Raw genomic sequence first — 27,291 nt, forward strand, 5'->3', positions numbered from 1 at the left:
TAATTTCCAAATCTTAGATTTGGCTTCCAACCCCCTTTTCAGTTTGATTTTAAACTATTGTAATATTTATGCTAATAAAGAATAGGTAATTATTTGTTAGCAATTTTATTTAACCACAAAATGTCTAATTTATAACTCATTGAATGTAGTATAATAAACAAGCTTAGACATTGCTCAGACCCTCAGCTGGGAAAGCCTGTTTATTTTTTATGAAAGAAGTCTTGTGTGGGGCACAGACTCAACGGCTCACTTTTCAAAAGCAGTACTGAACTTTGACACTTTTGAATCACTCCGTCATTATAGGGGAAGATAAGAGCACGTTACTATCAGTATGAGTGATGAAATGCGCTTTTTTTTGAGGAGCAATATCCTTATAAGCAAGTCATGAATGTGCAGAAGTCTCTACATCCAATATGCTGGATGAGCTGTGTTGCTAGGAAGATGTTCTGTGACTTGCGTGTGTGTGCCAGTCACTCTCCTGGCGCAACCTGTGTCCCACAGAAAGATTAGTGTCCCAAAGTGAACTTTCCCGTAGGATAAAATGTACTTTTAATAAAAATAAAAGCTCACTTTTACTAATGTACCAGGCACCATTCTGAGAACTTCTCATACTTTAGCTCTGTTAATGTTCATTTCTAACATATTAAGAACAATTGAAGTTCATATTAGGGGCCTTAGGTAAGGCATTACAAGTAATTTTGGAGGGTGACAACTCAAGAGAAATGCGCCCAGACACCTTTAGATTTTCATCATCCCTCCTTCTTCCGCTCCCTCCTTCTCTCTCTTTCCCTTCTCCCCCCACCCCCACAATCTAGAAATGATGGTTGAACTACTATCAGATTATAATCTTTTTCAGTGGGGAATGAAAATAAATTATTGGTTTTCTAAGTCTTCAAAATATTTTTCTTATATTAGTAAAAATACGTGGAGATGCAAACCCTAACTAGCTATAGAAAAAACTAGGACAGTTATTAGTATTCTGTCCAAAAAAATTTATTGGCATTTACATAAAATGGGTATTGTATCTGGTGTTCTTTATTGTCCAGATAGTCTATTCTACAAATAAACTCACAAAGTCATAAACATTTCTCCTTTCCTTGACAAAATCAGCTCGTTGGAAGAAAAAAATTTCATATAAATTCTGTTTAATAGGGCTTATCAGAAATATAAATTGAAATCTATATTTGTATACTATTAAGCTATATAATCTTCCTCCTCTTTTTCCTCCATAATTGTTGTAATTTAAAAACTATAGAAAAGAGGGTTTTTGTCAGCATATGGGGCTGTTAGTCCTATGCTCAGAAAAAGTTATTTAACATTTAGCATTTTATTGCTATGTGTAACCAAAAAATATTCAGCTCATATTATGCTAGGCAAATGAGTTCACCAGTGGGTTTTTGTTTTAATATAGCAAGTAGAGCTGTGTGTAATAATTAAAACTCTTACTATTATTCTAATTCTGTAAACTAGTTCTAAAAGATATTAACCTGGGCAAGAGCGTTGAATTAGGAGCTGTGATACTAACTAGCTATGTGTCTTTCAAAAAATCAGTTAACTCGTTTGTGTCTGTTTCCTCTTCCTTTCACACTTTCGCGCTCACACCATACACATACAGACACGCACAGTTTTCTCCACACCATGCCCACAGATTTAGTCATTCTGTGTTCATTTTAATTCCTCAAAATTTCATACTTTTTAACCCGTGATGCATTGTAGTTCATTCAACAAGTGTTTATTGCATGCTTACTGTAACGGTAAACAGTAGTCTAGGCACTGTTTACCTTTGAGGAGGTAGAGAGTATAAAGCCGACTGACGGAGTTCCTTTCTCATGGAGTTTATGTTCTGTTTGTGGTGGGGGGGGGGATTGGATCACTGACAAGCAAAACAAATATAAGCTAGGTTGTCATAAAGTGCTGTGAAGAAAAAATAAAGCAGGGTAACGGAATGGAGAATGGTGGATTAGGGAAATAGTATTTTATGTAGAATGAGTAGAGAAGGTCTCCGAGAAGGTCACATTTGAGAGTAAGCCCTACTGAAATGTGGTGCAGCCATGTGGATATAAGTGAGGAGTGTTCTAAACAAAGAGGGTGGTAAGTGCAATGGCCCTGAGGGACATTCGAAGAATACCTATGAGTCCATTGTAGAGCCTGGTGAGCAGAGTAGGAGAAAGAGGTAAGAGGAGGGGATGGCAGATGATGCAGGCTTTTAGGCCGTGGTAAGTGTCTTAGTTACCTAGTGCTGCTATAACAGAAATAACCACAAGTGGATGGCTTTAACAAAGAGAAATTTATTTCCTCACAGTAAAGTAGGCTGCAAGTCCAAACTCAGGGCGTCAGCTCCAGGTGAAGGCTTTCTCTCTCTGTCAGCCTTCTCATCAATCTTACCCTGACTAGAAGCTCCTCCGTGCCGAGACCTCAAGTCTAAAGGACACACTCTGCTCCCAGCACTGCTTTCTTGGTGGTGTGAGGTCCCCCCTCTCTGCTCTGCTTACTTCCCTTTCCTTTTTACCTCTTGAGAGAGAGGGAAGGTGGTGCAGGCTATACCCCAGGGAAACTAACTCCCTTTACGTTGGATCGGGGATGTGACCTGGGTAAGGGTGTTATAATCCCACCCGAATCCTCTCTAACCTAAATTTACAATGACAGAATGGAGGACAGCCACATAATACTGGAAATCGTGGCCTAACCAAATTGACACATACTTTTGGGGGATACAGTTTAATCCATGACAATAAGGATATTGAATTTTAGTTTGAGATGAGGAGCTATTGGGGAATTTCAAGGAGAGAAATAAGAAAATGTAATTTATATTTGAAAGGATCATTCTAGCTGCTACTCTGAGAATAAATTTTGAGGGTGACAGTGAGAGCAGGAATGCCAAATAGGAAGCATCTATACTTCATGAAGAAATGAAAGTGACTTGGGCTAGCGTTGAATGCGGTGAGAAGTGTTCAGATTGTGGATTTATTTTGAAGGTGAGGCTGATAGGAATTTTGATGGGTTGGGTGCGGTATGATATGTGGTGACTTCAAGGTTCTTAACCCTGAGCAACTGAAGTTGTAAGTTGTCTTTTATTTACACTGTTGGGGGAGCAGACTTAAAAGGGAAGTCAGGAAATTGAGTTTGGAAGTGTAGAAGTTGAGATGCTTATTAGATACCAAATGTTGGATATGCATTTTAGTTTTAACAGTCAGAAGTTAGGCTAGAAAATGACACAAGAATATGTCAGTTTTGGAGTCATCATCATACTAAAAGTGTTGAGGTCCATAGAAATGGGATATGGATAGAGAAGGCCCAGGGGAATGTCAGCATAATAGGGAGGTCAGGACCAAGAAGAAGATCCAAAGGAGACTTGACAGGGAGGAAAACCAGGACAGCAAGGAGCGCTGGAAGCCAAGTGAAGACATTCTCAAGAAGTGAATGATCCGTTTTGTTCAATTAAAATGCTAGTGGAGAACCATCCAGTGGATTTGGCAAGTGATGGTCGTTGGTGGCCTTGCCATTCAGGTTTTTTGGGAATGTGAGTGTTAGACATCTGATGGTGGTGGGTTTAGGACAGAATGGGACAAGAGAAAGGAACTGGAATTTTTTTTTCTGCCAAGATTTCATTATTAGGTAAATGATCCTGAGCTTCCCCTCCAGGGATCTTATCCTCTACTCCACCTCAGCTACCCCCTCCCAGGGTGGTCGCCTGAGGCCTTCTCATCAGGAATAAAAGCACCCTCCAGACATAGAGTAGCAGAGAGTCCAGCAGTGGGCGTTTCCCTCATTTCAATGAGGAGATAGATGCTGAGTTATGTACTTGTGGGTTAAGTCTCTTGAAGTAGAGTTACTGGGTTAAAGGATTAGGTGTATTTTAAAATTTACTACCTTACTAACACTGAAATTTCTAAGTTGCCTTTCAGAGGATTTGTACTAGTTTATAGTCCTGCTAATATCGTATGAAAATGTCTGTTTGGGGCAGCCTCAATCCTTGGCTGTGAACAGAATTCTCATCTTTGCTTTCCTAATGGGGTTTTTTTTTTTTTCTAAAAGACTTTTTATTTTCAAAAATTTGAATAAAGTAATTTTTATTATTTGTTATTTTAGGTCACTTCCTATATTAAAGAGATATTTGATATTGTGGATATTTTTGTAACTTAAAAACTGTTATTTTTTATCCTCGCATCTATATTTTGATCAGGAACACCAGCACTAATTTCATATTGTTTCTGTGGGGAATATGATTTCCTTTACGTTATCATTCACAGAAAGAATTTGTAGGTAAAGTTGGAGTTGTCTCTGTATTATTCCAGTATAAAATGTTTCTTACCTTACTGTGTTGAATAGGGTCTTTTTTGGGAGATGTAGAAAGAGAGTTGATTGTATTTTAATGGCTTTCTGCTTGTTTTGTTCAATGTTACATAGCCAGAGATCTAGTTGTGGCCTGAGGGGCCTGAGAGTAAGCAGTGGAGAGGTGGTAGACTTTTTCCTTGTTGTAAAACTTGATAACTCAATATAGTAAATACTCCATTTTGTGTTTTTGCATCTAGTGATATTGAAGGTTTAGAAATCTGGGTAAAGATTGTACCTATACTCCTTGTGACAAGTTTTATATTTCTGATAATTCGGTGATTTGAATGTATACCCCTTAATTCACATCACCCTGCATATAAACTTGCATATAAACTAAAAGTGTGGTAAACAGTTCATATCCTTTAAATTCACCTTCAGGTTTCAAAACAACCTTATGAAGTAGTGACACCCCTCCCCACCAACAAGCAAACTGCCTCAGCATTGTTAGAGCACTTGGTAATTAGTTTGTGTGTGTGTTCAGTGTTCAGATTCCATTGTAAAAGTACTAAGGATTTTGAGGTGATCACATTTCATTCAACATACTTCATTCATTAGTAGAGTTTAACAAATAATATTTTGTCTAGAAAACCTGTTTTGTTGGTGGCGTGAGTTGTCAAGTTGATTCCAGTTCATGGCGACCCCGCGTGTGCAGAATTCCATGGGGTTTTCAAGGCTGTGATCTTTCAGAAGCAGATCACCGGTCCTGTCCTCCAAGACACCTCTGGGTGGACCTGAACCGCACACGCTTCAGCCAGTAGTCAAGCACTTAACCGTTTGCATCACCCAGGGACTCCAGAGAACTTTATCTGAAAATCACCATTTTTTTTGTTTTAGAAATTTCTTTGACTTATTTTAATCCCTTTTGTTTTTGTTTTAATCCCTTTTGTCTCTACTTCCTAAATCACAAAATAATTTTTAAAAACTGCAAAGCTAGGCAAGAGTCATTTCTCAGTCTGTTGTTTTCAAATATCTACTAAAAATACCCACTTCAGGATAAGTATAATCAATCCAGTAGTTACAATCTCAGTTCCATAAACTTGAACTATACCTGCTTCAGATTCCCAGAGCCTTCTGTATGCTGCTGTAATCACAGTGTGACATCCTTGGTGGAAAATTAAGCTCATTGATAGAAAAGGACTCTAGAGCAGTGTTGTCCTTGCTGATATTTAGTAACTGTGGTCTTGTTGGGCAGACCTAAGCTGTTAAGTCTATCTCCACAGTAGGATACATTTATTTTTGCCTCCCTGGATGAAGCCAGACTATGGGCTGCTTACGCTATTTAGTGATCTTTCTTCTGTTCATTGTCAGTCTTATTCCTTACAGTTCATTGTCCCTTAAGTTAGTTAAGTATAGATCAAGTTAAACATTGCCAGTGGCTTGCCATTTTACTTAGAATAAGATTCGAACACCATACTTTAAAAGTGGGGATAGCAAGTGAGCGTTTTGTTGTGTGGTGAAAAAGTGGCTCATAACTGTAAACAAAGTATAGACAATCATGAGAAATGTGTAAAGTCAGAGAGGGGAAATGTTAATGAGATAATTATAGAATTTTGGGTAGCTTTATGTTACTACAATCATTCCCCATGGAAGCAGGAGACAAGAAATCAAATGACATATTGTGTTGAGCAAATTTGCACAGGATCTCTTTAAAGTTTTAAAAAGCAAAGATGTCACTTTGATGACTAAAGTGTGCCTGACCCAAGCGTACCACAGACTGCCAGAAGAATGAACAAATCTGTCTTAGAAGAAGTACACCCAGAATGCTCCTTAGAAGTGAGGATAGAGAGACTTTGTCTCACGTATTTTGGGCATGTTTTCAAGAGAGAGCTGAAGAAGGACATCATGGTTGGTAGAGAAAAAGAGGAAGGACCTCGGTGAAATGGATTGACATGGTGTCTGCAACAATGGGCTCAAACATGGCAGTGGTTGTGAAGATGGCACAGGACCAGGCAGTGTTTCGTTCTGTTGTACATAGGGTCTCTATGAGTAGAACTGACTCGATGGCACCTAACAACAACAACATGTATGTTTAATTTGTTTATTAGAAAACTTTTTTCAGAAAGACATTTGACATCACAATTCTCACACTTTCTCTGTAAGCCCTTCAGAATAAACTGGTATGTTAGCTTCTTGGCCGAAAATTTTGCTTACAGTCTTCGCTTAGTGTTTTACCTAATAAGTTTACAAGTATAACTTCATTTCTGCTGTGAACTATGAAATAATACTTTCTTTTATGTGGTACTTTTCAAATTGCTTTAACATGTATTTGATCCTCACAGAATGTGTGTAATTTACATATTTCATTAATAAGTAAATTATTTTTTATCATTAGGTGATTAGATGTTTTTATTTCCTTTATTCGTTCTATACTAACACTGTAATGTGTTACAAACGTCTAGTGTATTTTGCTTTGTATAACCTGCTTGTAATTAACTTGCCTTGATATGCTCGTGTATTTATTAGGGCAATTGGTTGTGGTGGAGGTCCTTCTTGACTATTTTAAGGACTTTGGCTTTTATGCTCATAAGTTGAAGCCATTTGGAGGATTTTGAGCAGAGGAGTGATATGAGCTGGTCAGTATTTTACAAGAATTACTCAGCACGCTCTGTTTAAAACAGACAACATAGCACAAGAATGCAAGTGAGGAGATTGGTTAAGAGGCTCTGGCAGGGGTCAGCAAGCTACGGCCCGAGGGTTAAATTCAGCTTACCACCTATTTTTGTACAATCCAGGAGTGAAGTTTTTTTTTTTTCTTTTTAACATTTTTTAATGGTAGGGGAAAATCAAAAGAAAAATGTTCCATGAAATATAAAAATTACATGGAATTCACATTTCACCATCCACATAAAAGTTTCTTTGGAACACAGCCATTCTTATTCATGTACACGTTGTCTGTTACTGCTTTTGCATTTAATGGCAGAGTTAGCTGCCACAGAGACCACATGCACAACAAAACCACTTACTGTCCAGCTCATTACAGAAGAAGCGTGGAGCTCCTGGACTGTTGCATTCGTCTAGATGGGAGATGATGATAGTTTGGGCCAAGACAGAGGTGAGCGAGGTGGTAAAACATGGTCTGATTCTGGACATATTTTGAAAGTGAAGCTGTTGGGTTTTACCAGTGGATTGTCCTTGGGGTGCTGGAAGCAAGGAGTCAAGGACAGCGCCAAGGTTTTTAGCCTGAGCAGCTGGCAGGATAGAATTACCATACCCTTGATGGGGAAGATGTTACCAGGAACACACTTTGAGTAGCTTAATTTTTGACTTAGTTAAGTTCAAGAGATGCCTGTTGTCCATCCAAGTGTAGCTGTCAAGCAGGCAGTTGGTTATGAGTCTGGAATTCAAGGGACAGAGGCTCATTGTTAACTGTTACTATGTGACATCAGTTCCAACTCTGAGCAACCCTGTATGACAGAATAGAACTGCCCCGTAGGATTTCCTAGACTTTGTTACAGAAGCAGATTGCCAGGTCTTTCTCTTGGGAGCTGCTGGTGGGTTGAAACCACCAACCTTTTGGTTAACAGCCAAGCAGTTAACAGTTGTACCACCAGGTCTCTATTGCTAACCAGTGGGATTAAAAGCCACATACCCTGTATGAAATGACTGGAAGGAGCGAATGAGACAGAGAAATATTCCAAGAATTGAGCCCTGGGGCACTCCAAAGTAAAGACGTCAGAGAGATGAAGAAAAAAAGGAGCAAGATGAAAACAAAGTCAGGAGAGTATGATATCTTGAAAGCCACACAAAGAAGGGAATGACCCTGTGTTCTAGATATCACACTCAGCTCTGAATGGGAAGGCCGTTTTAGACGTCACACTCAGCTCCGGACGGGAAGGCCGCTCTGGATGTCACGCTCAGCTCCGAGTGGGAAGGCCGCTGTGGACGTCACGCTCAGCTCTGAGTGGGAAGGCCATTCTGGTCGTCACGCTCGGCTCAGGACGGGAAGGCCACTCTGGACGTCACGCTCGGCTCTGAGTGGGAAGGCTGTTCTGGACGTCACGCTCGGCTCTGAGTGGGAAGGCCATTCTGGATGTCACGCTCGGCTCCGGACGGGAAGGCCATTCTGGACGTCACGCTCGGCTCTCAGTGGGAAGGCCGCTCTCAACGTCACGCTCGGCTCTGAGTGGGAAGGCCATTCTGGACGTCACACTCGGCTCTGAGTGGAAAGGGCATTGTGGACGTCGCGCTCGGCTCCGAGAGGGAAGGCCGTTCTGGACGTCACGCTCGGCTCCGGGCGGGAAGGCCGTTCTGGACGTCACGCTCGGCTCCGGGCGGGAAGGCCGTTCTGGACGTCACGCTCGGCTCCGGGCGGGAAGGCCGTTCTGGACGTCACGCTCGGCTCCGGGCGGGAAGGCCGTTCTGGACGTCACGCTCGGCTCCGGGCGGGAAGGCCGTTCTGGACGTCACGCTCGGCTCCGGGCGGGAAGGCCGTTCTGGACGTCACGCTCGGCTCCGGGCGGGAAGGCCGTTCTGGACGTCACGCTCGGCTCCGGGCGGGAAGGCCGTTCTGGACGTCACGCTCGGCTCCGTGCGGGAAGGCCGTTCTGGACGTCACGCTCGGCTCTGAGTGGGAAGGCCGTTCTGGACGTCACGCTCGGCTCCGGGTGGGAAGGCCGCTCTGGAGGTCACGCTCGGCTCCGGGCGGGAAGGCCGCTCTGGAGGTCACGCTCGGCTCTGAGTGGGAAGGCCGTTCTGGACGTCACGCTCGGCTCTGAGTGGGAAGGCCGTTCTGGACGTCACGCTCGGCTCCGGGTGGGAAGGCCGCTCTGGAGGTCACGCTCGGCTCTGAGTGGGAAGGCCGTTCTGGACGTCACGCTCGGCTCTGAGTGGGAAGGCCGTTCTGGACGTCACGCTCGGCTCCGGGTGGGAAGGCCGCTCTGGAGGTCACGCTCGGCTCTGAGTGGGAAGGCCGTTCTGGACGTCACGCTCGGCTCCGCGCGGGAAGGCCGTTCTGGACGTCACGCTCGGCTCTGAGTGGGAAGGCCGTTCTGGACGTCACGCTCGGCTCTGAGTGGGAAGGCCGTTCTGGACGTCACGCTCGGCTCCGGGTGGGAAGGCCGCTCTGGAGGTCATGCTCAGCTCTGAATGGGAAGGCTGCTGTTACTGTTTTTGTTAGGTTCCGACTCATAGCAACCCTGTGTGTAACAGAAGATGCTGTTGTCAAATGCTCTGGCGTCAGATCCAACTCCTGTAGCGACCTGGGTAATAGAGTATAATTTATTCACTTATTAAGTATTGTATCAGAGCATCATTTCTATTCAGATCAACAGATACTTAAACTGTAAGTTTACTGTATGCTAGGCGCTAGGGGTACAGGAAATTGTTTAAGGCAAGATCCTTCCATTTATAGTAGAGTGTCATTTCCATAACTATTTCATGAGACACTTTTCATGAGTATCCTGGGTAAAGGAAGCCTTCAATATGATGATATAAGCATTGTAAACCTCTGGGAGGAACCATTTTGAAATTCAGTTGACCATTCAGAAAAGGGGGGGGAGGGTATATTCACATGTAACGTTCTAGAGATACCCATTTGAGCAGTGAAAAGTTATAAGTCTAATTTAAATATAGTTGAGCTAAGCTGTTTTAATGCTAAAGAATGGTCACTCTGAAGACAATTGAAGAAAACTCTTTAGCACCCCCCCTTAACACATGCAGTAAAAATGTACCCATTTTAAGTGTACAGTTTGATGACTTAAAACCACTACAATTTTAAGACTCTGTCACTACAAAAATTTCTTCGTGTCCCTTAGACATCAGTTTACCACTTCCCCTAGGCAATCACTAGGGTTAGTTTTGCCTTTTCCAGAATTTCATGTATATGAAATAAGTTTAACTTATTTTCATTCGGCATGTTTATCTCTTTGAGATTCACCTACCTTGTTTCGTGGGTGTTTCAGTGGGTTGTTCCTTTTTGTTGATAATTAGTATTATATCTGAATAGCTAGGCCACAGCTTGTTATCCATTTACTTGTGGTTTTGATTTTCATTTCCCTGAAGACAAATGATGTTGAACATTTTTTCATGGGCTTCTCGACCACTGATAGATCTTGTTTGGTGAAGTGTCTATTCAAATCTTTCCATCATTTTTTTTTTTTTTTTTTAATTGGGTTGTTTGTCTTCTTAAGCAGTTATAAAAGTTGTTATATATTTAGGGTATAAGTCCTTTGTCAGACAGATACTTTCTCCCAATCTGTGGCTTGCTGTTTTGGTTTTGTTTACTTGCTTTGTGTGTGTGTTTCTTTGTGTTTTGTGGGCAGATTTTTAATTACAAATATAGTTTCTTCAGCCAATAAAGGGCTATTCAGATTTTCTGTTTTCTTATTTTTCAAACAATTTGTCTCTGTAATCTAAATTGTCAAATCTGTTAGAATAAAGTAGTTCATAATACTCTTTTTATTTTTTTAATTTCTGTTGGATCTGTAGTAATGTCCTTTCTCATTTGTATTTGTGGCTTCTCTTTTTTTTCTTGATCAGTCTAGCTGAGCTTTATATATTTTATCGATCGTTTAGAGGCACCAGCTTTGTGGGCTTAATGATTTCCTCTGCTCTTTTTCTATTTCATTGCTAACTGCTCTTACACCTTCCTTCTGCTTTATTTGGGTTTAATTTTATTTTCAAGACTCTTTAAGTGGAAGCTAAGATTAGTAATTTGAGACCTTTCTTTCTACTTTTGAGACCTTTCTATTGAAGCTATAAAGTCCCCTCTGAGTAATATTTTAGCTGCATTCCACAGATATTCTTATGTTGTATTTTTAATCATCATTCAGTTGAAAATATTTTCTAATTTCCTTTGTTATTTCTTCTTTAATTCTGGGTTATATTCAAATATTTGAGGTTTTCCTATTTACCATATTGTTACCGATTTCTAATTTAATTCTGTTATATGTAGAGAATGTAATCTATAAGGTTTCAGTCTTTTTTAACCTAAGTGACATTTTTATAGCCCAACATGTGGTGTTTGGATGAACGGTCATGTACACTTGAAAATGTGTTTTCTAGAGTAATTGGGTGGGTATGTGTTCTACTAATGGCATTTAGATAAAGGTGGTTGAAAATGTTGGTCAGGTCTCTGATCCTTACTCATTTTGTTCTAATCTTGTCAATTACTAGAAAAGGTATGTAAAGATCTCCAGCCAGAATAGTACAGTTTTGTTTTATTTATCCTATAGTTCTTATATTAGATGTGTATACATTTATTATTTTTACATCCACTTGGGTTTGAATCTTGATTCTATTTATTAACTGAATTACCTTAAAACCGTTGTGCATCAGTTTACGTTTATGTAGTCAGAGTAATAGCCCCACTTTGTAGTTTTGTTCTAAGGATTAAATGAGTTAATAGAAAAAAAAAAAAAAAAGCCCGTGGATAGAAAGTGCTAGCTATTGGTCTTAACTATTTCTGTGCTTGGTTGAATATTTTTGCAGGAAACGTGTCTGGAAAGTGACTCACTGAGATTTGATCTGTGATTTCACAATGAAATGGAAATGTTTTATTCTCTGCCTTGGCAGTTTGTGTATCTTTTTATCAAATTGGTAATTAATTATCCCTATTAAAATTTATGCAGAGATAAAGTAATCTCTTAATTCTGTTCTGGATAGGAAATCAACTCTTAGGAGGGTCATTCTGAGGTCATCAGTGATTACTAAAGAAGACTTAAATTTCCAGTTAGGGAGTTATTTCCTCTCACCTAAAAGCAAAGTAAAATCTTGGATAAAAACTGTGTGTCCCATTAGTAAAAAAAGTGCCTTTTAGATTGTGTGTTAGGCTAATCTTTGAATTATCTGATAAACGTGTTGATTTAGAAGAATAATTGCGCTCTGTAGGAATGTACTTCATGAAATAATTGGCATTTGAATATAAAAAAAAAACACCCCAGAGCCGTCGAGTACATGTATATAAAAATAGTTGTTCCTATCTGAAACAAAGAGTGAAGTTTTCTAACGATGCCAAGCCCTGTTTATGTAGGTGAAGCACGTCTGTACAGAGATACGATATTAGTGTGCTCTTACGGAGCCATCGAGGAGCACACACTAGTCTTAAGATAATGGCAACTGTTAAGAACTGGTTACCTCTACTACAGCATTGCGAGGTCAGTTGCAAGTTCAGTTCCTGGTCTCAGGGTACCACATGAAAGAAAGTCATTCTTCCTTATCCACAAAATGTACCTTTATTGCTAGTCCACGATCTCATCAAGGCAGACTTTTGTTCACAGTGGGAGAGTAACCAAGAAGCATTATGAAATCATCTGTTAACCTCACTAAAAAATGACATCCTGTGTAAAAAAAAAAAAGTCTCTTCTGTCTCGTGTGTATGCACACATGCACACACACACGTTATGGGATGGCTCTGCTGTCCCAGGTCTCAGATATCCCTCTTTCCATTAATCCTCATTCCATTTGGCTGTAAAGTATTAAATAATATTTTTCCTCATCAAACTCAAGACTTGACTCGGGCATATGCCCTATGATCTTTTCTAGTATTCTCACAAGAGACCTAAAAAACACTAGAATTTGAAATCGGGGGGCTGCTCTGAATGAAGCTAGTATGAAGACTGAGAAAGTAGAAGTGAGAGAGATATATACCCAGATCTTTTTTTTATACCCACGTATATACTCATGTTTCCTTTTCTCACTGTGGTTTCTTCTCCTGTTTAAATTGGAATGGAGGCCAGAAGTTTCTGTAGGGGAGATGGAATACTAAACTGGAAAGGCTAAACTAATTGAGTAGCATTAACCCGTATTAGAGAAAATAAGTGATGCAGCTTCTGAAGTTTACTTTATATCCTGATAATTCAAGACACATTTTGGCACACAAAATGTACCAGTTCCAGTCAATCAGTAAAGTGTTTATCGTCAAGCTTTTTGACTTTATGTGGTGGTTAGTGGATATAATGGTGTCTTGAGGGGTGGGGTTCTGTAAGTTTACTTATAGGTATTTGAGAACTTGAATATAAATCAATTTTTAACATAACTGATCTCTTTATGAAGCTGCATAACCAAATATATATACATAGCTGAAACCCTGTTGCCATCAAGTCATTCTGACTCATGGCAACCCTGTGGAACAGAGTAAAACTGCCCCCAGAGGGTTTCCAAAGCTGTAATCTTTATGGAAATAGACTGCCACATCTTTCTCCTGCAGAGCAGCTGGTGGGTTTGAACTGCTGACCTTTCAGTTAGCAGCCAAGTGCTTTAACCACTGTTCCACCAGGGCTCCTCCTTTCAGTGTGTACATAGAATTCAGCAATATTAAACTAAATTGCTCTAATGACACATTTCCAGTTGAGGATTGTGAAATGTAAAGTTGCTGTCAGTTACTTCAAGGAACATTGGGAAATTTAATAATATTTATCAAAACAAAATCAGTTTTAAGTCACTTTTTAAAAAGCTACAAATGTCAGTATCATCAAAATCTGGGAGAGTAGTAAAGAGAAAAGAATGTCAGGAAATATTTTTTAATAGTTTGTCTTTTATATTTCTCAAATATTCTGTTGTATCTGTTGCCATCTGCATTTGACTTGGAGTTAACTGTATTGCTTATCACCTGAGAGTAAGTTAAAAGGTTTAATGAGTAAGATAGTGAAAGAGATACTGACTGTAAAGATAGAGGGAGTTGTAAGTTTCTAAGGGAATTGTTAATAAACTGATGGCAGTACCTTAGTTCCTGACCAAAAGTGTCAAAAATTGAAGTAGATTGTATTGTTGGCCACATTGTCATTTTATTGGGAAAGAAGGCAAGACATCAAAAGGTACATCCAAAGGCAGCCAGCTGTAGTGCACTTGCTCCTTGATAGAGCTGTAACATGAGAGAGCGTCTCTCTCCGGTAAAGAAAGGTGTTGCCGCTTGCAAAGCCATCTTAATCTGAATGGGAGATCTGTCTAGGGACCCGCAGCACAGTAATTAGCGGTCTCTTCAGAGTGTCAGAGCAGAATTACCATTGTAATGGTTTAGCTGCAGGATGAAAGGATTGAATTTGGGCCTGCCTGTCTGCCAACCTAAATGAGTTGCCATGGGAATTTTCGAATGTGAGAGGCGTTTACTTAAAGCAATTTGGCGGGTTTGAATAAACTCATAAATTACAGGTTTGAAAGGAGCCAGTCCTTGCTTTCTCTCACACAGGCAGGACTGTATAGAAGGCTGATAGCTTCTTAAATTCTTAATGAGAAGGAGTTGATCCAGCTCCCATGCAGACGATCGGCTTATTAAGGTTTGTTTTGTACTAAATACAGTATGATAAGCTCATTCAAGGAAAGACAGTTTGTTCCACATCTCTGGTAAGAAAAAGTGACAACTCTGGACAAAATCGAATTTCCCTTCTTAATGTACCTTCAAATAATGCTCCTAAAATGACTCTGTATTGTTTTAATCACCATTAACCTGATCCTGACATTAATTCTGTTCAGACACTTGTCATATCTGTCTCATGAAGTAAGGTGAACATTGAAAGCTTTTTTGGAAGCAGGTAAGGTACTCAAGCTCATAAACTGGATTATTTGGATTGTATGTAAATACTTTCAGAGCTTCGGCTCTCTTCTATCTCTGAAAAGAATTAGGCTTTAGTTTAATGACTTGCTAGTGAGAAAATGGTCTCAATGCTTCCTTAAATGCCTAAAGTGATGAACATCACTTAGGCTTGTATAACCACCCATCCTCAAGAGGACCAGTGGTAATAATAGTTCTTGCATTGACGGTCTGAGGAAAACCGCTCAGACTGAAAAAGTAAATATTTTTAGGTTTTGAGACTATAAAGCACTCTCACACGATAAAGTCTTTTGGAAGGTTCATTGACATTTTCAAGCTACCTAGCTTACAGTTTCATAAGGAAAGTACTAAGTTGATCGTTGCTACCCTAGTGGCCTGAAAAGTAGGTGTGTCTTTCAAAAACGTTTCACCGGGGAGGAGTGAGCCTCTTGGCTGAAGTAGACACGTGAGACTATGTGGGCAGCTCCTGTCTGGAAGAAAGATGAGAAGGCAGAGGGGGACAGGAGCTGGTTGAGTGGACACAGGGAATACAGGGTGGAGACGGGAGGTGTGTGGTGTCTCATTAGGGGAAGAGCAGCTAGGAGTACATAGCAAGGTGTGTATAAGTATTTGTATGAGACCGACTTGATTTGTAAACTTTCACTTAAAGCATAATTAAAAAAAAAAAGTTTCACTGGGGAGATGCTGACATATTGAGAGAGTATGGTTGCTTATTTTAGACAACAAGTAAATGTAATCTTTTTACAGGTACAATACACATTTTTTGTTTATACATTAATCACCACTGCTTAAAGTATAATTACATGTCAAAATAGTGTGATTAGAATCCTGTAGTTCTAAGATAAGTTTGGAACCATTAATAAAACTTGCTTCAGTGACAGATAAAACTTAATCATAAAAACAGTAAAATCTCATTTTTAACTGGTGAATTTAGTTATTATCTACACATCTATTTAAGTTTGGGATACAAAGACCATGAGAGAAGTCTTTACCAGAGAGAGACGCTCTATAGTTTGTGTAGGACTCCTTGGAACCAAAATGGCGTCAGACATAGTGAGCTGTTTGTCAGATGCCCTGATAGGGTGTGCCCTGCTTAGGAAGCGAGGTGGGTGAGAGAGACACTGGAGAGAGACATTGAAATGTGCTGATCATCCTTATTTTGCAAAAGAGGAACAGTTCTAACTAGTTTAATCTGATTCTGCATGCAGTGTCTTTTTACACCCCGTCTCCATATTTCAGCTGTATTGTTTTTTCTGCATCAGGGCAACAACAGGAACATTGTTCCAATGAGAATTTTTATAAATAATAACAAGTACTGTTTCTTTGGATAGCAATCAATACATGCAGATAAGTTAGGTGTGACAAGCTTTGGGTCTTCAAACTGCAGTCTCTGTCCTCCTGAAACCATGTAAGTCACTGGGCAGTTGTTGAGCAGTGTTAAGTGTCTGTTCAACCATAATATTCTCAGGCAGGGAGTCAGCCTTTTAAAACCCACAGAGGAGCATTCCCCAGACCTGGAGCTGTAGTTTGAAGAAAGAAGCTCCTTGGTGATGACAATAAAGTATGTGAAGAGGGCTCACAAATATGATTGACATCCTTCTTTTGGTTCTTATAATATTGGTTGTTTTCCCTGTAGATTTACTTTGAAGTAAGGATTCATTGAGGAATAGCCTCTCCAAACACAAGGTGTTGTTTGGGTTGACAAACAAGACAACTCACCGCAGTGAATTTGAGGTGTTGCGAATATAAAACAAGGGACCTGGGCAGAGAATATATTGTTTTTTTTACTTATTGAAGAATTAAAATACGTTCAATACAAGAAAAATAGGTGGGTGATTGCTCAGTGTATCTTTAGTTCAGTTATTTTCATACACCCCTTTAATTTATTTGTGTGGCCTTCCGATGGCTGCTAAATAGCATCATGTTCCTCTTATATAGGCAACACGTTTATAACCCATTCACTTCATATTACGATATGCTGAAATCGATTGGGCAGAAAAAGTTAAGAGGAACAAATGCCCCTGCTTTATTTATATTTGCTTATATTTTTAAGTTCTTATATACAACTTTTCTCAGCATTTAAATTGTTTTAGTTATGCTATTTATAAGTAAAATTGTTTTACTTGTGACATTTTAATATTTTACTAAGATTGCTCCAGGTAAGCTTATTTGGTAGCTCATATTATGCCTTGATTTTCTTCTGTATTTTTGTTAACTGGATTTTGAAAATTTGATTTCAAAATGACTGTTAGATTATCCTGCTTATTGATAACAATATTCATTTGTAAGAATTACTCTGAAACCTTACTGCTGAACTATGTAAGTGGATTTGTTTTATTTTTTATTTTCTTAATCTTTTCTGTGGAAAAACAATTTAAACTTTAATATATAAATTAAATATAAAATATATATTGAATATTTTTTTAAGTTATGCCTTTAAACTAACATGTTGGGTGCTGTCAAGTCGATTCCGACTCATGAGGACCCTATAAACAACAGAACGAAACACTGCCCAGCCCTTGCAGCATCCTCACATTCGTTGCCATGTTTGAGCCCATTACTGCAGTAAATGTGTTAATCCATCTCATTGAAGCTTTTCCTCTTTTTTGCCCACCCTCTATTTTACCAAGCATAATGTCCTTCTCCAGGGACTGGTCCTTCCTGATAACGTGTCCGAAGCATGTGAGACAAAGTCTCGTCTTCCTTGCTTCTCAGCAGCATTCTGGCTGTACTTCTTCCAAGATGGATTTGTTCGTTCTTCTGGCAGTCCGTGGTATATTAAGTATTCTTCACCAGCGCCATAATTGGAAGGCATTAATTCTTCCATCTTCGTTATTCACTGTCCAGCTTTCAGATGCCTATGAGGCGGCTGAAAACACATGGCGCTTGAGTCAGGCAAACCCTAGTCCTTAAAACTCACATGTCATCAGCTTATTTTTTGGTAGCTTTTCTCTTTTTAGTGTTTAATATCCCTGAACAAGTTAGCAGATTCATGAGCTAGCTTACTTCATGATACTTTACTTTATGAATTCTCCTGTGAAGGATGTGATAATATGCTTATTTTAAATAAAATATTTTGGTTATGGAATTTAGCATCTGTAGAATTAGAACATACCTGTGGAAATTAAAAGAATCATTTAATGACTGTCAATAACAATTCACTTCACAAACTTCTTTGAGAATCTGCTGTTTTCCAGGCTAGAAGAGTAGGCTTAGTACATACAAAGCCTTAGGCTTAGTAATATAATTGAGGATAACCAAAAAACCAAACCAAACCCAGTGCTGTTGAGTCGATTCTGACTCATAGCGACCCTGTAGGACAGAGTAGAGCTGCCCCATAGAGTTTCCAAGGAGCACTTGGCAGATTCAAACTGCCGACCCTTTGGTTAGCAGCTATAGCACTTAACCACTACGCCGCTAGGGTTTCCTATAATTGAGAATAGGGCAAAGTTAATGAACTTCCTAATTACTTATTTGATGAATTGACATTTCCTCTTTAGAATTGTTACATTCTCACTAAAGGTAGATATTTTCCACAGTGATCTTTTCTCTCATTTGATCTTCTGGGCAGTCGCATCCATTACTGCATCTCCAGTTAAGACTGCAGTGCTGATAGTTCTTAAATATGCTTCCAGTCATGGACTCCAGATCACTGAACACCTCCACCTGGGTGCCAGGTAGGCATCTCAGACAGCATTTCCCAAACTGAAAACATGTTCTTCCTGCCCTCCTCGTATATCTGTTCTTGTTTTGTCTGTGTGAATGGCATAGATTGCCTAGGTGTCAGCTACTACTGATTTTTTTTACCTTCTGTTTCTTTCCTGCCTCACTCCTTCCCATGTACTACATCACCAACATCTACCTGATTCGGCCGCCTAATATCCCATGACTGTTTTCTTTCTTCTCTGTTCTCACTGTTGGACAAGTTCTGCTATGGCATTCTCTCTCATCCATTTTCTACTTGCTGCCAGAGCCATCTTCTTAATATAATATCGTCACAATCCCTCTTTCAAGTTTTCACAAGCTTTCTGTCACCACATGGTAAACATTCAACTCATTGGCACGGCATTCAGACCTTTCCTATCATTTTTCCCGTACCCACTTAAGCCCTACTCATATGAAATAACGTGCCATTCCAGGAGCACCGGTATTTACTTAGTGTATTATAGTCGCCTCTGCCAGAAACACCTCTCTCCTATTGGCTAATTTGTTTTAGAAATTTAGAGCTTGAGATACTAATGGAGCATCCAGCTGTTGTTGTTAGATGCCGTTGAGTCGGTTCCGACTCATAGCGACCCTGTGCACAACAGAACGAAACGCTGCCCGGTCCCGAGCCATCCTTACAGTCGTTGTTATGCTTGAGCTCATCGTTGGAACTACTGTGTCAGTCCACCTCGCAAAGGGTCTTCTTCATTTCCCCCCAACCCTGTACTCTGCCAAGCATGATGTCCTTTTCCAGGGACTGATCCCTCCTCACAACATGCCCTTGCCTTTAAGGAGCATTCTGGTTGTACTTCTTCTAAGACAGATTTATTCGTTCTTCTGGCAGTCCATGGTATATTCAGTGTTCTTCACCAGCACCACAATTCAAAGGCATCAGTTCTTCTTCGATCTTCCTTATTCATTGTCCAGCTTTCACATGCGTATGATGTGATTGAAAATACCATGGCTTGGGTCAGGCTCACCTTAGTCTTCAGGGTGACATCTTTGCTCTTCAACACTTTGAAGAGGTCCTTTGCAGCAGATTTGCCCGATGCAATGCGTCTTTTGGTTTCTTGACTGATGCTTCCATGGCTGTTGATTGTGGATCCAAGTAAAATGAAATTCTTGACAACTTCAGTCTTTTCTCCGTTTATCATGATGCTGCTCACTGGACCAGTTGTGAGGATTTTTGTTTTCTTTATGTTAAGGTGTAATCCATACTGAAGGCTGTGGTCTTTGATCTTTATTAGTAAGTGCTTCAAGTCCTCTTCACTTTCAGCAAGCAAGGTTGTGTCATTTGCATAACACAGGTTGTAATGAGTCTTCCTCCAGTCCTGATGACCAACAGAACGTCTTCCTCTTTTCTCCTCTTAGGTTAGACATTATCTCGTCTGTAAAACTCTCCTAACAACCCCAACATAGAGGCATTTCTCCCCAGTTCCCATGACAGTATCTTGTACTAGTATTACAGTAGTATGCATTGCTTATTATAGTTACAATAATTAAGTGATTTTTCTTTGTTTATTTACTCCCTTTCCCTGACTGTGGGTGTTTCAGAGGCATGCGTGGGATCTACTTCATCTTTGTATCCATCCCTCACTGGCTAGCAGCAACTTGCACATACATAGTAATTGTTTGAATTAATGAATGAATGTTTATTCTGTAACAGAATATCCAATGCTTGCTTTCTGCAGTAATTGTAGACTCTAGAAAAACAGTAATGGAAACCTTGGGTTGGCAAGTCACTTACGCTCTTTGTGCCTCAACTTTTTCATCTATAAAATAAAAGGATAATAACTGTGTCTGTCTGATGGGTTGTTCTGCCGGTTACATTAGTTAATGCATGTATAAGCTTAATATGCACTGATGGTTGCACAACTGTGTAAATGCGTTAAAAAAGCATTGGATTTAAACTTTAAATAGGTGAACTTTAATGGCATGTAAGTTACACATCAGTAAAGCTGTTTGACATAGTGTGTGCTCTTGAACTTAGAGTAGCTAAAGCAAATGGAACAAAATGATCATGTAAAAGAGCTGAACAGAAAATTTCAAAGGGAAGCCCGAGAAGACATAGTAAGGTATTATAATGAATGGTGCGAAGACTTGGAGTTAGAAGACCGAAAGGGAAGAACACGCCTGGTATTTCTCAAATTGAAAAACCTGAAGAAAAACATTCAGGCCTCTAGTTGCAATATTGAAGGATTCAAAGGGGAAAATATTAAACGACCAGGAAGCATTAAAAGAAGATGGAAGGAATACACAGAGTCACAGTACCAAAAAGAATTGATTGATGTTCAGCCATTTCAGGAGGTAGCATATGATCAAGAACTGATGGTACTGAAGGTAGGAGTCCAAGCTACACTGAAGACATTGGTGAAAAACAAGGCTCTAGGAAATGACAGAATACCAGTTGAGAAGTTTCAGCAAACGAATACAGTGTTGGAGGTGCTCACTTGTGTATGGCAAGAAATTTGGAAGACAGCTACCTGGCCAGCTGACTGGAAAGAGATCCATATTTGTACCCATTCCAAAGAAAGGTGATCCAACAGAATGAGGAAATTATCTAACAATATTATTAATGTCACATGCAAGTAAATTTTTGCTGAAGATAATTAAAAACTTGTCGAAGCAGTACATCAACAGGGAACTGTCAGGAATTCAAGCCGATTCAGAAGAGGATGTGGAAAAAGGGATATTGCTGATGGCAGATGGATCATGGCAAAGGCAGAGAATACCAGAAAGATGTTAACTTTGCAGACTCATTTGACTGCATGGATTATAATAAGTTATGGGTAATATTGCAAAGAATAGGAATTCTGGAACACTTAATTGTGCTCATGAGGAACCTGTATATAGACCAGAGGCAGTTGAACAGAACAAGGGGAATACTGAGTGGTTTAAAGTCAGGAAAGGTATGCATCAGAGTTGTATCTTTTCGTTGTACTTATTCAGTCTGTATGCTGAGCACATAATCCAAGAAGTAGGGCTGTATGAAGAAGAATGCAGTGTCGAGACTTGAGGAACACTCATTAACAACCTACGTACCGTATGCTGATGACACAACCTTGCTTGCTGAAAGTGAAGAGGACTTGAAGCACTTACTGATAAAGATCAAAGATTACAGCCATCAGTATGGGTTACACCTCAACATAAAACAAAAATCCTCACAGTTAGACCTGTAAGCAACATCATGATAAATGGAGAAAAGATTGACATTGTCACGGATTTCATTTTAGTTGGATCCACAATTAGTGCCCATGGAAGCAGCAGCCAAGAAAGCAAACCATATATTGCATTGGGCAAATCTACCACAAAAGACCTCTTTTAAAGTGTTAAAAAGCAAAGATTTTACCTTGAGGACTGAGGTGTGCCTGAACCAGGCCATGGTATCCTCAGTGGCCTCGTGTGTGCAACAGCTGGACAGTGAGTAAGGAAGGCCTAGTAAGAATTCACTTCTTTGAATTATGGTGTTGGTGAAGAATCTTGAGTATTTCATGGACTGCCAGAAGAACAAATAAATCTGTCTAGGAAAACGTAACAGCCAGAATGCTCCTTAGAAGCAAGAATGGCGAGCCCTCGTCTCACGTACTTTATAGACATATTATGAGGAAGGACCAGTCCCTAGAGAAGGCATCGTGCTTGGTAAAGTAGAGGGTCAGCAAAAAAAAAAAGGAGGACCCTCAATTAGATGAGTTGACACAGTGGCTGCAACAGGGCTCAAACGTATCAATGAGTGTGAGGATGGTGTAGCACCGGGCGGTGTTCTGTTATGTTGTACACAGGGTCGCTATGAGTCGGAACTGACTAGACAGCATGTAACAACATCAGCAGAGCTGTTTACAAAAAGGTGGTAGGGCACATAACCGACTCAAAGAACTGTAAGATTGTGTGGCTGAAGTGCATAAATGAGAGATTGAGCTGAGACTGGAGGAGTCCTCAAGGAGCTGACCCAGCAGGGTATTTTTTTAGTATGATGATATTGCCTGCAGAGCAGTAGGCACTACTGAGTGTTCTAAGGAGCGGGATCCACTCATGTTTTCGTGTCGTGTAGATCCCTCTGGCAACAGGGTGAGAGAAGATTGGAGGTAATCTCAGCCTGTAGGTAGCTTGGACTGAGGGAATGGAGTTTGAAGGAACTGGGTAGGGTGGGGTGATATTTAGGCATAAACTACTCAGGGATTGGTGATATATTAGAGGGAACTGTGAAGGGTGATGTAGAAAGAGGTATTGTGTATAACTTGAGAATTCTGACTTGAGTAATTGGATGGATCATGGTACTATCGCCAAGATGGGGAACATGGAAGATGACTCAGTCTTTGCAGCAGAAGTTATGGGTTCCGTCTTGAACTTATTTAATACGAGATGCCGTTGAGATGTGCAGGTCTACTTAGAGGAGAGGTCTAGGTTAAAGATGTATAGTTGCGTTATTTGTCTGTGGTTAGTAACTGAAGATACAGCCTTTGAGCTTGCTGAGGGAGAGGAGAACTCCCTAGTGCTGGTTTTGAGGCATTCTAGCCTGGTAGCTGGGTGAGGGAGAGTTCACATTTCCACCCCATATATACTAAATCAGAATCTACATTTTAAGAAAATCCCCAGGTGATTCCTACATTTAATAAATTTTGAGAACCACTGATCGTCTAGTGGTTCTAGAATTGGTCCCTAAGCAGCAGCTTTAGTATCTCCTGGGAACTTGTTAGAATTGCAAATTCTCGGCAGGGGTTTGAACCTAAAGGAACTTGTCTGAAGCCCAGAATGTGAAGTGCAGAGGAGAACTAGGAGAGTGAGGTGGAAGAGGTGGGGAGTAAGTAAGTTTAGATGTGAGAGTTGATCAACAGTGTCAGGTGCTTTTCAGGGTCAAGAAAAACAATGTCTCTAAGCTGCCAATTTGATTTGGTGTTGTAGAGATTTTTAATAGCATAAATGAGAACTGCTTTGGAGGAGTGATATATGATGGGGGTGAAGGCCAGTTTGGAGTAAACTGAAGAAGAAATTTACGGAGAAGAAGTAAATGGAGATAGTAAGGTTTTGTGGAGTTGAGGCAAATGTTAAAGAAGTGGGTTAAAGGGGATGGAAGATGTAGTCCGAAATTATTTTTTAAGAATGCGAAAGTTTGAGTAAGTTTCATTGTCAACAAAAGGATGTAGTTCATGAGACATCATAATTGCCAATGTAAAATTTCTGAGTAGGTAATCAGGAGTGGAGAGGTGAGCCTTAAGAAGGTGGGAAACTACCTCTAGCCTAACAGGAACAGAGAGGACAGGCGAGGAGGAAGTTCCATTTGGTTATGTTGGTAAATTGAGAGAGGGCTGGTGAGGTTATCTGCTGAGGGTGAGGTTTAGAGAGGCAAGCACAGCTGAGGGCCCATTTGAGGTTGGCAATATGTAATGAAGTTTGAGTGCTCAGTTCTGTGACGTGTGACTTTGTGCTGTAGTGCTGGAGCAGATGCGGAGGAAGTGGAAATTAAGATAGGAAAAAGCTCAAGGAAAACAAGGACGATTTCTCCTAGCGATCCAGTGCTTTGAGCGACGAGACTTCCTGTAAAAGATCAGCTCATAGAAAACTTATTTCCTAAAAACAATACACAGTATTTAGTTTTATGTAGTTTTTAAATGGTGCACACAACAGTAACAACATATTAATGTGCAAGACTTGTAGTGTTTCACTTTATTTACTTCTTAAAGAATGTTACATTCTTTTTTAATCTAACACTCTACAGTTTAAACAGGTGTGTTAAGCATTCATTTCTGTTCATGGAGCAAATGTTTAGTGTTTTATGTACCACAAACTTAATAGTGTGTTGCTTTTCAAAATTAAAGTGTCCAGTCTGTTTGGCAGTAAATCCATAGATACGCTTCTAGTAGTATGCAACCAAAACTTTAGTTAAGAAAAGTTTTTACAGGAGGTTGGAGAGTTTCATATTCTGAATAACAAAGTTACTTTGTCCTATAAGAATTTTGGTAATCTCAGGTTTTTTAAAAATAACGATACCCTAAAACCAAATGATCACAGGGCAAATCCAGAGTCGAGTTACCTTTAGCTCTAAAACTAGAGCAGTTGCCTTTCTTTTATTCACCACCAGCAAATTGTGTCTTAAATATTCACACCAGATACTCAAAGCACAGCCACTCCAACTAAAGCAACTTACCTGTAGAGCATCAGTCCAGGTCTGAACTAATGGTGCCAGCAAGTGGAGTGTTTCTCTCAAATTCATTGCTTCCTAACTCCATTTCTTACCATGAGAACTCCATCTGTTAGAAAGATACCAGTATTTATTACAGCTGGTAGGAATTGTGCCCAAAAAACCCACTGCTGTCAAGTCAATTCTGACGCGTAGTGACCCTATAGGACAGAGTAGAACTGCATCATAGAGTTTCCAAGGAGTGCCTGGCGGTTTCGAACTGCTGACCTATTGGTTAGGAGCTGCAGCACTTAACCACTACGCCACCAGGGTTTCCTGGAATTGTCCCACTGCTTGGAATAACCATACGTTAGAGCTTGTTGAAATGAAGAAATGCTACTACTCTGGTTTTGAAACCAAGGAAATAAATGATTTTTAGATTTGATTAGGATTATAGTTGTGAGCCAATTAAAATGCTCTTGATATTCAAGTTAATCTGTTGTGGGTATTCCTAAATTAAAGAACTATATTTCAAGAGATTGTTCTAAAGCATTTTTTTCTGTTACACGAAACTATTGTATCCACTGATTTTTATAAATTATAAATGTTTTGAGAATAAAATTTGAAATGTAACATTTTAAAAGTATACTAATTTTATGTAGTCTGGAATTTTCATGATAAAGAAAAAAAACTTTTAAAAAGTACAGGTAACTTTTAGAAACTGTGTATCTAATAGAAAAGTAGTAACAACGAAAGCTGGGTGAAAATACAAATAATACTTGTGCTCTGTAGCGTCTTCTCTGCACTTAACTCAGCTAGCGTGTCAGATGACATACCCCCAGGTACAGGGAAATGGTCAAGTTCACTATGTGTGTATCCTTTATAGTGAACAAGCATATTTTAATGTAATCTTAACAGATAGTCAGTTTTCATGGGGAAAAACACAGCGTAGTCAAAACTGTCCAAGAAGAAGTCCAATTTTAACCTCTGTTAGAGAAACTCAGTGGTATTTTCCCAAAAAGGTTAGCAGTTATTTTGTTCAGATTTTTTTTTTTTTAGTAAAACAGTTATTGAGTCGGTGATAAAATGAGCCCCCACGTGTCTGTCAGTTTGTTGTACTGTGGGGGATTGTGTGTTGCTGTGATGCTGGAAGCTATGCCACCGGTATTCAGATACCAGAAGGGTCACCCATGGAGGACAGGTTTCAGCTGAGCTTCCAGACTAAGACAGACTAGGAAGAAGGACCCAGCAGTCTACTTCTGAAAAGCATTAGCCAGTGAAAACCTTATGAATAGCAGCAGAATATTGCCTGATATAGTGCTGGAAGATGAGCCACCCAGGTTGGAAGGCACTCAAAAGATGACTGGGGAAGAGCTGCCTCCTCAAAGTAGAGTCGACCTTAATGACGTGGATGGAGTAAAGCTTTCGGGACCTTCATTTGCTGATGTGGCATGACTCAAAATGAGCAGAAACAGCTACAAACATCCATTAATAATCATAACCTGGAATGTATGAAGTCTAAATCTAGGAAAATTGAAATCGTCAAAAATGGAATGCATAAACATCAATATCCTAGGCATTAGTGAGCTGAAATGAACTGGTATTGGCCATTTTGAATTGGACAATCATACAGTCTACTATGCTGGGAATAACAACTCGAAGAGAAATGGTGTTGCATTCGTCGTCAAAAAGAATGTTTCAAGATCTATCCTGAAGTAGAACGCTGTCAGTGATAGGATAATATCCATACACCTACAAGGAAGACCAGTTAATCCAAGTATTATTCAAATTTATGCACCAACCACTAGGGCCAAAGATGAAGAAATAGAAGATTTTTATCAGCTGCTGCAGTCTGAAATTGATCGAACGTGCAATCAAGATACATTGATAATTATTGCCGATTGGAATGCGAAAGTTGAAAACGAAGAAGGATCAGCAGTTGGAAGATAATGGCCTTGGTGATAGAAACAATGACAGAGATCGAATGATAGAATTTGGCAAGACCGACGACTTCTTCATTGCAAATACCTGCTTTCACCAACATAAACGGTGACTGTACACGTGGACCTCACCAGATGGAACACACAGAAATCAAATTCACTACATCTGTGGAAAGAGATGAGGGAAAAGCTCAATATCATCAGTCAGAACAAGCCCGGGGCCAGCTGTGGAACAGACCATCAATTGTTCATATGTAAGTTCAAGCTGAAACTGCAAAAATCAGAGCAAGCCCATGAGAGCCAAAACATAACCTTGAGTATATCCCACCTGAATTTAGAGACCATCTGAAGAACAGATTTGACGCACTGAACACTGGTGACGTAAGACCGGACGAGTTGTGGAATGACATCGGGGACATCGTCCATGAAGAAAGGAAGAGGTCACTGAAAAGACAGGAAAGAAAGAAAAGACCAAGATGGATGTCAGAGGAGGCTCTGAAACTTGCTCTTGAGCGTTGAGCAGCTAAAGCAAAAGGAAGAATTGATGAAGTAAAAGAACTGAACAGAAGATTTCAAAGGGCCTCTCGAGAAGACAAAGTATTATCATGACGTGCCGGACAGTGAATAAGGAAGACCGAAGAAAAGTTGAGGCCTTTGAATTGTTGGTGTTGGCAAAGAATATTGAATATACCATGGACTGCCTAAAGAAC

General features: G+C 39.9%; 2 protein-coding genes across 22 annotated transcripts in view; both read left to right on the top strand.

The window, feature by feature from the left end:
- QKI (QKI, KH domain containing RNA binding) overlaps positions 1–27,291 on the top strand; it is a 154,554-nt gene that overhangs the window by 103,423 nt on the left and 23,840 nt on the right. The gene's annotated exons all lie outside the window — the stretch shown is intronic.
- Positions 1–27,291, top strand: part of LOC126057249 (uncharacterized) — a 39,408-nt gene continuing 12,117 nt past the window's right edge. The window contains exons 1-4 of one of the 14 annotated variants that reach the window (XM_049852880.1): positions 1–8,318; positions 8,356–8,984; positions 9,059–9,070; positions 9,108–27,291. The exon at positions 9,108–27,291 is cut by the window's right edge and continues 12,117 nt beyond it. In XM_049852880.1, coding sequence (XP_049708837.1) covers positions 8,181–8,318; positions 8,356–8,984; positions 9,059–9,070; positions 9,108–9,309 — 981 coding nt within the window. In that variant the 5' untranslated portion in view covers positions 1–8,180 and the 3' untranslated portion in view covers positions 9,310–27,291. The other 13 variants (XR_007512764.1, XR_007512872.1, XR_007512982.1 and 10 more) reach the window with 13 other exon arrangements.

This window comes from Elephas maximus, chromosome 1 (assembly GCF_024166365.1).
Source record: "Elephas maximus indicus isolate mEleMax1 chromosome 1, mEleMax1 primary haplotype, whole genome shotgun sequence".
NCBI lineage: Eukaryota > Metazoa > Chordata > Mammalia > Proboscidea > Elephantidae > Elephas > Elephas maximus.